Source organism: Cavia porcellus, unplaced genomic scaffold (assembly GCF_034190915.1).
Source record: "Cavia porcellus strain 051 isolate PalLab524CR breed Dunkin Hartley unplaced genomic scaffold, mCavPor4.1 scaffold_2, whole genome shotgun sequence".
NCBI classification, from domain to species: domain Eukaryota; kingdom Metazoa; phylum Chordata; class Mammalia; order Rodentia; family Caviidae; genus Cavia; species Cavia porcellus.
The window spans coordinates 111,746,963-111,759,259 of NW_026947485.1; the positions used below are offsets into that span (position 1 = coordinate 111,746,963).

At 42.6% G+C, this 12,297-nt stretch overlaps 1 protein-coding gene across 50 annotated transcripts in view; it reads left to right on the forward strand.

Moving 5' to 3' along the window:
• The window catches only part of Sorbs1 (sorbin and SH3 domain containing 1), a 236,592-nt gene that overhangs the window by 123,024 nt on the left and 101,271 nt on the right, over window positions 1-12,297 (forward strand). For 25 of the 50 annotated variants that reach the window (XM_063245166.1, XM_063245179.1, XM_063245182.1 and 22 more), the window contains exons 4-6: window positions 5,494-5,562; window positions 8,212-8,307; window positions 10,443-10,571. In XM_063245166.1, the coding sequence (XP_063101236.1) occupies window positions 5,494-5,562; window positions 8,212-8,307; window positions 10,443-10,571 (294 nt within the window). The remainder of the gene's footprint in view (window positions 1-5,493; window positions 5,563-8,211; window positions 8,308-10,442; window positions 10,572-12,297) is intronic. The other 25 variants (XM_063245190.1, XM_063245193.1, XM_063245200.1 and 22 more) reach the window with 1 other exon arrangement.

The window sequence follows — 12,297 nt, forward strand, 5'->3', positions numbered from 1 at the left end:
TCACTTGCATGATCTTCTTTCATTCTCCTGGAAACCCCCAATTGTGGGCTTGGTTTACTGTGTCCGATATATGGATAGGGCAGCTAAACTTGTCCAGGGTCAACCAACTAGTGCATAACAGAATGGCGGTGGACACAGGCTGCTGACACTGACATAGCTCAGCAGCGGCCTAAGTTTGTAGTGTTGGATTTGTTGAGTTTAAGACACTTTTTCCAACTTTCTTTCAGTTTGGTTGTTTTAGTAAATTAAAAGGAGAAAAAGAGAAAAGGAAGACTATGGGCTGGAGCTGAAGGTAGAACTCAGGGGTGCCCAAGACAGGGCAAACAGTCCAACATGATGTGATTAAGGGGAACCAAAGAAGGGGTAGCAAACAAATGGTGGGGAGATGGAACTTATGTTTCTTCTTTTTAGATTTCTAGCCTTCCCACTAACACTGACCAGATACAAAGGCTCAGGTGGGATTTGACATCAGGAGAATGCGGCTTCCTCTGCAGGTGCTGGTGATGCTGGTGATGAAAGAGCCACAGCCAGGGTCTGGGTAGGGAGGGGTGGAGGCCCCACTCTGAAGGGCCCAGGGAGGAGCCAGCAAGCCTGTCCTTGTAGTTTATGGTAGGCTTTCAGCCCTGCAGGCTGCTTATTGTGAAAAGCCTCAGCAGGATGTCTTAGTCTCAGCCTGATGTTGGGCTTTAGGCCCAGCATCTGGGTAAATAGAATATAGAACAACTCAGGAATCAAAAATGTTTGTTCCAGTTGTGGAGAAGAGGATAAGCAGTGAGTTGGGACAGTTCACATCCTGAGGTAGTGACCTGGGTAGCCCTCTCTTTTTTTAAGCCTTAGTTTTCTTTTCTCTAGAATAGTAGTTTCTAACTTCTCCCTCTAGATAAAATGAGATGCTAATTGTAAAATGCTGAACCTGGATCCTCAGGTGTAGGCAAATAGATGTTTAATTTAGAAGGTATGATTGTCATGTAGCTGGCTGGCTCTTTGCTGCCATAGGTCCCTCCAAGAACACTGGCCATGTGTCCCAGGGTGACAGGGTCTGTCTGCCTGTGTATCTGTTTTCCCTGACCTTCCTCCATTTATTCTGAGGCCGAGCAAGCCTCAGTGTTATTTGCAGCTGAAAAAAATTCAGAGAATTCTCAACTGATACAAAGGAGATGAGCTTTATTTTTATTTTTTATTTAAGGGGAAAAAGAAAAAAACAGAAAAAGGGTACAAGTAATACAAAATTTAAAAAATAAACAGTAAGAAATCACTAGTTAATAGATTACATATTCTCATCTTAGAAATAGTTGTTCAAGTTACAAAATTGAAGCATATAAAGTGGACGTTCAAACAATGAGAGTGCAAACAGTTTTGTTCAATGATCCAAAAAACACTCATTAATATGGTTATCTATTTTATACACTTAAACATATATGCAGTTATAACCTTTAGAGCACTTTCTTTTCTTTTCTTTTCTTTTGTACGACAATTACACATTTTGGGTTTTATTACTCCCACAGTTCTTATTACTTTTTTTTGAAGAGAGTAAAACCAAATGTGACATAACAGAACAGAGTCAGTCAAATCAAAAGGATGGACATAATAGATAATGTAAAAACAAAATACAAGGTGAGCAACAATGGTTACCATACTGCCTCTTGCTATTTTAAGAATAATTGCCAGTTATAATAAAATTGAACAAAGCAGTAAAGAATGAAACCAAAGCATTGGAGCCATTACAGGACTTTAAAAGAAGATAATAGTCAACCGGAATGGGTGTCATAATGATTCTTATTGTCTTCACAGTTATGCCTATACTTTCCCACTTGGTACTATCAAGCAAAGCAGAATAGGGGAAAATCAGTCAAAACAAGATGGTGAGGGCAATACAGGATTTCAAATCAAGTTAATAGGAAATCAAAGTGGGTTACTATAATGTATCCTGCTATTTTTTATTTATTTTTCCCTTAATTAAAAAGATAAAAAGAAAAAAGTAAATAATTTTTAAAAAGGGGGATTGAGATAAAAGAGGGCATAATAACAGAACAGCACAGGTCAAAACATAACCATTTAAGCAAAATTGTGTTTCACCACAAGATATCCTGACATAAAAATAGTTACCATAGTGTCTCTTTTCTTGAAAGCTTTGAGTATAATTTCGTATACTGTAGCACCAAACATATCAAGACACTATAAAACCATTCAAGAGAATGACATTATTACAGGGTATTTAGAACCAATTAACAGAAAATGAACAATGATTTCTGTATAATCTCCTTGTCTATAAAAGTTTTTACATATATTATCATATATAATGAAATCCAATAAGATACAACCTTTTAAGACCGATGGAGACAGAAGAATACAAGTTTGATGGGACTTCAAAACAAGATCGTACTAAATCAGCACTAACTATTATGATGTCTTGTTTTCTCCAAAATAGCTATTCCTACCATCCAATCTTCTCTGCCTCATTTCTGTGGAGCTCTTTTTCTGTCATTTGTTGTCAGTTTGTCTTCTTCATTTCGCCCTCTGTTCCATTTATTGTGGCCTTCCTGCCACTATTTCTGGAATCTTGGTATTTTCCTTTTTTAGAATATCCTGCAGTAATCTCTGTAGAGTTGAATTGGTGGTTGCAAATTCCCCTAGTTCCTCTTTATCGTTGAAGCACCTTGTTTTTCCATCAATTTCTAGGGACAGTTGTGCAGGTTATATCAGTCTTGGCTGGAGGTTATTATCTTTCAAAGCTGGAACTATTTCCTCCCATACTCTTTGTGATTTGATGGTTTGTGTCGAGAAGTCTGCTGTAATTCTGATGGGTGTTCCCTTGTAAGTGATCTGTTTCTTGTCTCTGACGGCTTTTCATATTCTGTTCTTATATTGGATTTCTGAATTTTGATTATTATATGCCTGGGTGTAGCTCTGTTTGGGTTGTAGGTGGCTGGAGTCCTGTATGCCTCATACATCTGAGTATCTTTACCTTTTGCTAAATTAGGGAAATTCTCTTGGAGTATTTCTGTGAATAGCTTTTGTAGTCCATTTGTTTGTGTTCCTACTTCTTTTATGTTCTTAATTCTTAAGTTATAGATCCTCTTATCATCTTCTAGTCTTGTATTGTTGATGTTTGTTTTGGTTTTTTTTTGTTATTTTTAAGAAGTTTTCATTTCATGCTCCCATATTAGAAATCTGCCCTCCAGTTCAGATAATCTATCCTTAGTTTCTTTCAAGCTGTTATGCCAGTTTTTGATAGAGTTTTTAGTTTCCTGGTAATCTCTTTGAACCTGCTTCACATATTCTATGTTTTTTTTTCTATTTTCTGCATCAAACAATTCTCCCCTTTTTTTCTGTTCTTCCATTCCACCATCTGTTTTTTCTTGGGCAGTGTTTAGCATTTCTCTAACTATTGTACTTATTCTTGCTTCAGGTCGTTAATAACTTCATTCCTGAACTCATCTATGAGGCTCTAGAGATATCGCTTTATGTCTGTTGGTGCCGTGTCTGATATTGCATGTTTCTCAGGATTGGGGACCAGGGACCCTTTCTTGTTGCTCCCTCTTCCCATATTTTTTGTTCCTTTTATACAAGCGAATATAGGAGGCTCAGTTTCTTTCTTTCTTGGTTACAGTTTGTTTGAATTGTGCTGGCTAGGTGTTCCCGCCCACTGCAGTGTACTAGGAAGACACAGACCTGGGCAGCCTCTGCTAGGCCCGCCCCTCCAGGTCAACCTACGGAAGGCTTCACTGCTAGGGTGTACCTCTAGGCACTGGGACCTGGTTTGAGCTAGCCTATTGAGTCTTAGTCAGCAGGGTCACTCAGGCCAGGCACTCCCCATCAATCCCGATTGAGAGGGGAATATATGACTGAAGTCACTGCAACAACCTGTTCTGGCTAGTCTGCCCGATCCCAGTATGTCCTTTGCTGAAGCCTCCTATGGAAGGGTCCCTGATCTGCTCACTCACCACAGGTCGATGCAGGGCTTCCGGCTAGTCCCACTCTCAACTCCATTCACCGCTTCCCATTCTCAGAGCTTTTGCGCCTCTTTCGTTGCCGCGCCGATTGGGACGCAGCAGCGGCTGCAGGAAATTCAAATTGCAGCTTCCAGTGGCACAGGCTCCAGCTTCCATGCTGAGACCTTATCTGTCCCTGTTATCTCACTGGGATTGCATTTCCAGTTGGTTTCTTTTAGTTTAGTTCATTCCTGGGTCAGCAGGGTATATCTCCCCTTGCTTAGGATTTCTCGCCCGGCACCATTCCTGGATTTTAAGTGCGGTTTCTCAGAGAGCCTCCAAAGCTGCTGCTATCTATCTGCCATGTTCTTCCAGAAGCCAGGAGATGAACTTTAAAGTGAGCCACATTATGTGTAGGATTTCCCTAGACAAGGGGAGAGGGCATTCCTGGCGTAGGGTTGGAAAGTCTCTGACACACTCAAAAAAGGGAGAAATGGAGCTGGGAAAGGCTCAAGATGATGATCAGAACCTTGACTCCAGAGCAAGTTGGTCAGGCTCTGTCCCTAGTGGTGGCCTCTGGGGCTTGTGGGTGGCTTGGTTTGTTTTTAATGACCAACAGTATCAATTAGTAATTTGAATGTAATCATATGTCAAAATGAAGATCATCTTACTTTCAAAAAATTATATTCGAAACAATCATTTTTATACTTTTGGAGACTTGGAATTTGTTTTTTCCCCCTCTTGAAAATAATATTCTACATGATTAAATTCTAAGACTAAATCCCTCAGTTTTAATTTTTCAAATTCAATGTGAAACACAGTATGTGTAAAGGAAAAAGGCTTAGAGACTTGTGCTGCAGAGATCTATGTTGTTTCTACCTGTTCTGCTCCCTGTTGGTTTAATGCAGGTAGTGCTGCAGTTAGGTGAGGGTGCAGAAGATACTCTCAGGGTTCAGGTGAGGGTTAGTGTAGAGAAGGGACCAAAGGGGGCAGGGGGAGTGATCAGGAAGCCATGTCATCTCTGGAATAGTGGCACAAGGACCAGAATTAGGGTGGTCAGGTGGAGCAGCATCTAAAGACTTCACGGAGGGGGCAGAATAACTTTGATATGTGTGACATGGACAGGGTAAGAAAAAGTGTCAGGGAACCTGAGCTTCTGCTCAAGCTCTCTGACCTCCTGGTATCTGGATGCAAAGTGGTGTACCTGAGCTGGGTGAGTGGGCAGAGAGAAAATGCCATTATGAGTAAGTTAGAAAGATTTGTTTTAAGCGTCAGCAAGAAATGAGGCAAGAAAACTTTATATTATTCACGTATGCTTCCCATTTCCAAATAGCTTGTGTATAGCATTCTGAGAACTCTTCCATGGTACCTGAGAGAGATCTTACAGGCCTGGGAAAGCTGCTGTCTGTGTGTGGGGGCTGGTGGTAGGAGCCACTCCTGAAACTGTAAAGGCAGGCTCGCTTTGTCTCTTAACTCTGTCTCCAGTACCTCATGTCACACAGCACTCAGTGGACATTGGGGAGGTGCGGTAACAAGATTTGTGCTCTTGGTCCTCTTTCAGAATGTGATGTTGGTACCTCTGGAGCCGTTGTGAATGGCTTGGCACCTAGCAGCAATGGGCAAGACAAAGGTAAGGCTCTTCAAGAGAAATCTGGCTTGGTATTGAAAAGTATTTCCACAAGGTGCAGAGTATGTTGGGCTGGGGTCACCCCACCTGCCTGGGGAAAGCGTTGTTTGCTTAATCAGGTTGTGAAGTGGGGACCTAGTCCTGACTGTGACTTTCTGAGACCTGGAACGTGTTCTTGCTTCTCATAAGTGTAAGACTTCTTTTTCCCCACTGGGAGCTGTTGTACTGAAAAGCTGTCACTAGCTCACAAGGCTGCTATGAATAATGGAGTAACTACCTGGTCCAAGGCAGGCGTCACACCTGGCAATGTGACATTCATCAGCCTGAAATCCCTCTTATCTGCCGTTTAACCTGCACTTATAATAGGTAGGGACACAGTCACAGCCCTCTGAGGCAAGAGCCAAATCATTAAAGGAAATTATTTCTGAGACATTAGTTCCTTGCACATTCTGTCATATTTTCAGGATTCTTTGTTGTTTGGGTGTGCTGGATTAATCCTAGGGCCTCATGCATGCTAGGCAACTGCTCTACCACTGAACTACAGTCCTAGCCCTCCATTTTCAGTTTTAAAGAGTTTTATGACAATTTTAAATGTAAAGCACATGATGGATAAGATGCACCCTCACCTTTTGAGGCTAAGTTTCCCTGGTCCTGTGGCTGCCCACACAGGCTGCAGCCAGGCTCCCAGCACCACTTTTGCAGTACGGGGTGGCCAGGCACTTGAGTTGGAGGAGGAGATATAGCTCCAGGGCTGGTTCTTCCCCTCACATACAGAGATGTCTTGGGAGCCCTTTTATCTTTGAGAGTGTGCGTTCTTACCTATAGAATAGGAGTGTTCGATGTTCTGCCATGAGTATTTCTGCCTCTCATCCTGGTACCAGCAATTCTGTGAATGCTTACTCATCTGCATCTTATGGTATCAACAAAAAAGAGCAGAAGTCCTGGCATGGGACATTTAAACCAAAATGCAGTATCTCTTAAAGAATAGTTGCAGAGAGTTTGACCTGTTTGGCCTTTGTAATTCCCATCTGATGTAGCCCAATATTCCTTTTGAGACAAGGAAAAATGTAAATTCAGAAGGAAGCAGCTGAGGAGAGAAGGTACAGAGAGCAGAAGGAGATGGGAAATGGGGCCGAGGGGTTGGGGGTGGGTTCCTTGGGGGCAGGAGATGTCCTACTGCCGTCCCATTTCTCCTGCCTCCCTGCCTGGCCACCCTTCTTCTCTCATGGTGAGAAACATGTCTGCTTTGTTGGAGTCTTGGACAATCTTGGCTGTTTTACTTAGGGAGTATCATGGGGCAGTACCTATGGAAAGGCTACAGAGATGTTTAAGCATCCACTGAAAAACATGGGGAGGAATAGGGTTCCATTTGTTTAAAAAACCTGTTAGGCAGTCAGCTTTGTGTATATCAGAGACTTAAGGAAGTGAGAGGAGGGCGGCAGATGGAGTTGGAGTCACTCTCTCCTTAGTTAGATTTTTGATTGGATACAAGGCAGGTACAACCTGAACAATATCAGGTGGCCTGTGGAGGTCACTGAGCCAGAAGCTAAGGTGGCTAAGCTCATATCAGCCTCTAAATTTAAAAAGTGAATGACCTTGAGCTATTGGCCATGCCTCTTGCCTCTTCCTATGAAAACAGTAAGAAACATCTTCTGTCCAGCCAGTTGTCCTGGTGATTACAAGATGCAGTCCATATGATTTCTGTGGAAGTTTGTTTATATCTTAATATGTGCAGAATGGTCATTATTAGTTATTGACAACTGTATGCAGTGTGACTGGCATATGAGCTATGAAGCGGCAATGTGATGGGCTGGAAGATATATTGTCCACTGTTGAGGAGCAGCGCCTTTAAAAAGACAAGAAAGGCTTTGCTGGAGGCTCACCATTGAAATTAGAGGCTGAGCAGACAGTGATCCCACGGCCCTGCAGTCGATAAGCACAAACACCTTGGTATGAGGTGAACAGCTTTCCTTGCTTCCCAGACAGTGATCCTGCTTTGCGGTAGCTCAGCTGGACATCAGCATCCAGACCAGGGTTCTGCCTAGAGTTTTATGTATACATTTGAACACTTGGCACCTCTTTCCCTGGAAAGAGTGGGTTTAAGACCATCTGTTCCTCAACAGATGGAGGCTTTGACTTGCTTGTGGCCACAAGGCTATGATTGTAAGAGTGGTCCTTGGGACCCCAGAAGTTATGACGACTGGGGACCAGGCAACTCATGAACTTGTTTCTTTCCTTCTTCCATTAATTTGGGGCTTGGGGTCATAGCCCTCTCCTTGGAACCCTTGTTGCAGGGCAAGTGATCCAGCATTCTCCCAAGGGCCCCCTGATTACTCTACCCTTCCTTTATCTGCCAGACCATCTGTGTCTCTGCACATCTTTGTTCAAAGCATTGGCAAGCTCCTGTGTGACAGGAGGCACTGATAAGTACTGACCAACTGTATTTGGGTGATGGTTGGAGAAAAGTTTCTGGTGTCTTGGCTCAGAACGCTGAAGAGAGAAAGCAGGTTCTTTTAATTATTATATCTATTGCTGTTTGTGTTCTGTTCAAGAAGGCAGCTTCCTCCTATTGTCCCTGCTTGGTTCCTCAATGGCATGGAAGTTTCCCAAATGTTCTTTCTGGATGTGCCATTTACCCTTTTGTGTTTTCAGCAACCGCCAACCCTTTACGTGCACGCTCTATTTCTGCTGTTAAAATAATTCCTGTGAAGACAGTGAAAAATGCTTCAGGCCTGGTCCTCCCTCCAGGTATCTTGCTGTGGGTTGGTTTCTTTCTTTTTAATTGTTATATCATGCATGGTTTCCTTTCTCTTTTCCTTCTAACAACAGACTGTGAGGCTTAATCCTTGCATGGTCGGCAGTGTTCTCGATTTTCTGCAGCTTGTTTCCTTTCTTCCTCTCTGTGTGTGTATGTGTTTCTGGGAGCTAGAGGCGGTGGCCCTGTCTCCTTCTTGAGGCACAGGGTCAGGCCAGAGGCTGAACATTCTCACTGAGGTTGGCCTATGTGACCTTTTACAGGCTCTCTCTAGAAGTGTGCAGTTCCCAGTTATTTTGTGAAAACTCTGGATTCCCCAAGAATCACAGGGAACCTCTGAGTCGAGAATACTTAAAAGCAGCTGCCTTAGCAGAAACCTGGAATTGTCAATCCACAGAACATCATCGTCCTGACACTATTTCACCTCTAGTCACTTCCTACCTCTCCTGGCAAGTGCAGGGATACAATTCAGATGTCAGCCTTGGCTTAGAGCCGTGGTACAAATGAGACTTACACTGCACTTTCTCCCATGATACTTGAAGAAGTTGGGTAAATTTGGTTGTGGTCCAGAAATCTATGGATGGGCTATGGATTTACTGCTTTGCCTCTTCTCTATTGCAAATGAGCACGAACCAGTTTTTCCTAATAGTTTGTGGCATCAATTACCCTTTCACAATGTGGACAAGTCAGATACGGCGGAGTGGCTGCCTACACTGCCCCGTGTGGTGGATTTTGTTCTTCCTTTCCATGAAGATCCAAGAGGTGGATCTGTCCTTTTTTGCAGCACCAATGATTGTTCTGAGTTGTTGGGAGCTGGCTGCTGGGATGGAAAGCAAGGAGAAAAGAAACTTTTCTTCCTCTGAACATGAACAGGAATGGGAATGAACTCCCACATCCTGTATGAATGTGCACTCCAAGCTTTTAACCCATAATCCTAATTGTGGCAATTTTAGGTCAAGGATCCAGGCTACGAATAATTTTGGGGAAAAAGAATCCCAAATAAGCATGGAGTTCAGCTTAACTCAGCTGCACATAAACACTTGGTATATGTGCCTTCTAGAATTGTGTGGTCTGGACTGGTTTCCTGCCTCTTCGTTACTGATTTTCCGGGGCATCTAGATCTTTTGAAGTTTACAGTAGTCTCCTTAACTGCAGTTTTACTTCCTGTGGTTTCAGTTACCCATAGTCAGCCATGGTCCAAAAATATTAAATAAAAAGTTCTAGAAATAAATAATTCTTATATTTTAAAAAGCTTTTATTACAATATGTTGTTTTGTTTTATTATTATAGTTGTTAATCTCTTACTATCCCTAATTTATAAATTAAACTCTCCCAGAGGCATGTGTCAGGGTCAGTAGTGTGTGGTCTTGGACTATATCTCCCTTAGCTAAAGTGGACACCTGTACCTTTACATCCTCCCGAAGGGGCACTCTCAGAAATGTCGAGTCATTGTTGGGCCCTGATAAAGCTGTCAGGGAGGTCAGAGCCCGGTGAAGATTCTAGGGAAAGTCACGGAATGCTGCTGCCAGGAGCTGAGCCTTTTTGGTCATCTTTCTTATGAGTTTTCTTCCGTTTGGAATGTGAGGCTGCATATCCTTCTGTCTCCTCACATCAGAGTTCTTGCCTTGCAGATACAAGATTTGCTTTCTCTTTTGTTCTCTAGACAACTGTCCTCCTCAGAACATTCCCTCTAACTCCCAGTGTTGCCAATTTGCTTTTTGATAAAAAGGATGATTTGGATGCTTGAGAGAACTTTATAAACTCTTTCTTAAAACATAACTTATTACTAATTGGCCAGAAGTTTGCTTACAACCTAAACTTCATTTGATAAAAGAAATAAACCTGCTTTCAATTTGAGGCATTTTCAGCTGATACAGTAACTCATACATTTGCTCAGGACTCATCATTTTCCTCCACTTTCCCCTAATCTCATGATGCGTGACAAACCTCTGCAAGTGGTTTCACTTGTTCTCCACCACTCATATATTAATTTCCATTGGCCATGAGTATTTGTGAGTAGCTTAATCAAGTTCATGTCATTTCCCTGGCTGTAATAATTTGCTGACTGTTGTTTTAATCCTTCTAGAGTCTTGGATTCAATCTTCTCTTTTGGATAATTTCTTTTCAGATATGGATCCCACAAAAATCTGCACTGGAAAAGGAGCAGTGACTCTCCGGGCCTCATCCTCTTATCGGGAAGCCCCAACCAGTAACCCTACAAGCCCTCAGGAAACCCCAGAACATGAAAGCAAGCCAGGTGCGCTACCCCTGAGACTGGGGCATGGGGTTGGGATGTACAAAGCCATTTGGGAAGATCATCTTGCTTTTGCTTAGGTGGGTTTGAATCCTTCTGCCACCTGATTCTCTCAGGGGCCCATGGGAAAGTTGGCTTCTTGTCTCTTCCATGATGAGCAGAGTCCAAGCCCTGGACTGTTACAGTCTCTCTTCTCTGGAAAAGTGGGGTTGAGGAGGGAAAGCACAATAACTTCTTTTCAAGGCTTACCTAAACAGGCATCTGTGAGTTTAACTAGAAAGATGCAGCTCCCAAGCTAGAAGTCATGAGAAGAGAAAGCCTCTGTGTCCCACTAGGATGACCTTATTATCTAAGTCCATTCTCAGAGGACAGGGGGCTTGGAGCGCCCTCTAGTGTCACAGTATCACTAATGTAGGCTACTCTCTGTGTGCTGGAGAACTGCTTGTGGATTTGAGGCCATTTAGAAAGCACCCTCTTGTCCTAGGATGGTTCTGTATCTTACAAATTTCTACCAAATAGTTTTGAAGAAAAGAGATTTCATAAAATGCCTTTCACTAAATCTTTACCAGATTGTTTTAAAAAATGCAGAACTGAGAGTTTACCTACCAGTGTATGTACTTCACGGTAAATTGTTTTCTTCTGGTAAGTTGAAATTAATCTAAATGAACATACATTCATTCAGCATCACTTGTGTGCCAAGGGCTAGCTGAGAATTGTGGTGAGAAATGGAGAGAAAGGAAGAAAAAGAAAAATAGGGAAAAAAAAGTAATCCTAGGTGCTAAGGCGAGTGAAAATGGCAGTTTGTTGCAACAGAAGAGTCGAGCAGGGCTTGTGGTTCCCTACCCTGCTTCCTGGCTATAAGTCACAGGGACTCTGAAGTCCATATAAGGTATGAGAGACTGGGGCAAGATGCTTTCCAAGTCTTTCTAAATGTCCTTAAGTTCTCCTTCTCCTTGAAAGTTTGGAAATTAACCTGAAACAAATAGAATCCCATTGACTGAATACATTCAAGATTGTACTGTTGGGAGATTTGGGTAAAACTAGATGAAACGAGAGGGCTCAATGAGGGATAACCTCATGTTAACCAGGAAGTGTCTTCCCTGGTTTCCTAGGAGGATGCTTGTGACATTTATGAAGACAGGGAATTTGGGAAAGGGATTGAATGGAATGTTGAAGTTCATTTTTAGGCCTACTGAGTTTCTTGGGCAAGAGAGGGGCTTTTAGGAGAAAGTTTATAAAGCCTTTGGAAATTTGGAGTTCAAGGCATAGATTTGGGAGCCATCTGTATAAGTGAATTTTAGTAGAATGAATTGCCCTATGAGGTGAAGTGAAAGGTGGCACCCTAGGAGAAGCCCAGTTTAAACTAACTCCCCAGACTCCTGCTTTTAAGTGGCAGCCAAATCCCAGATCCATGACCACGGTTTCCTGTCCAGAATGCTAATCGCTATGGAGTCTGACTTTTGGATCATAACCATCTAATCTGAAAAGAATGGCAGCAATCTTAGTGCTAACTCCTTGCTGCTAGGAGAAGCAGTACTTGTACTTGTTTCCTGTTCACATTGCTGAGCCATATCTGGGTGTTGGCCATGTCAGATCAGAGCAAAGTCACCAGTATCCTTTCTTAAAGAGGAGAAAAGGAACCTGATTTGGTGGTGGGGGCAGTACAAAGTTCCAGTCTGGTACAGCTTGAAGACTCATATCCTCTCTTGCATTTGACTTAAATACCAGA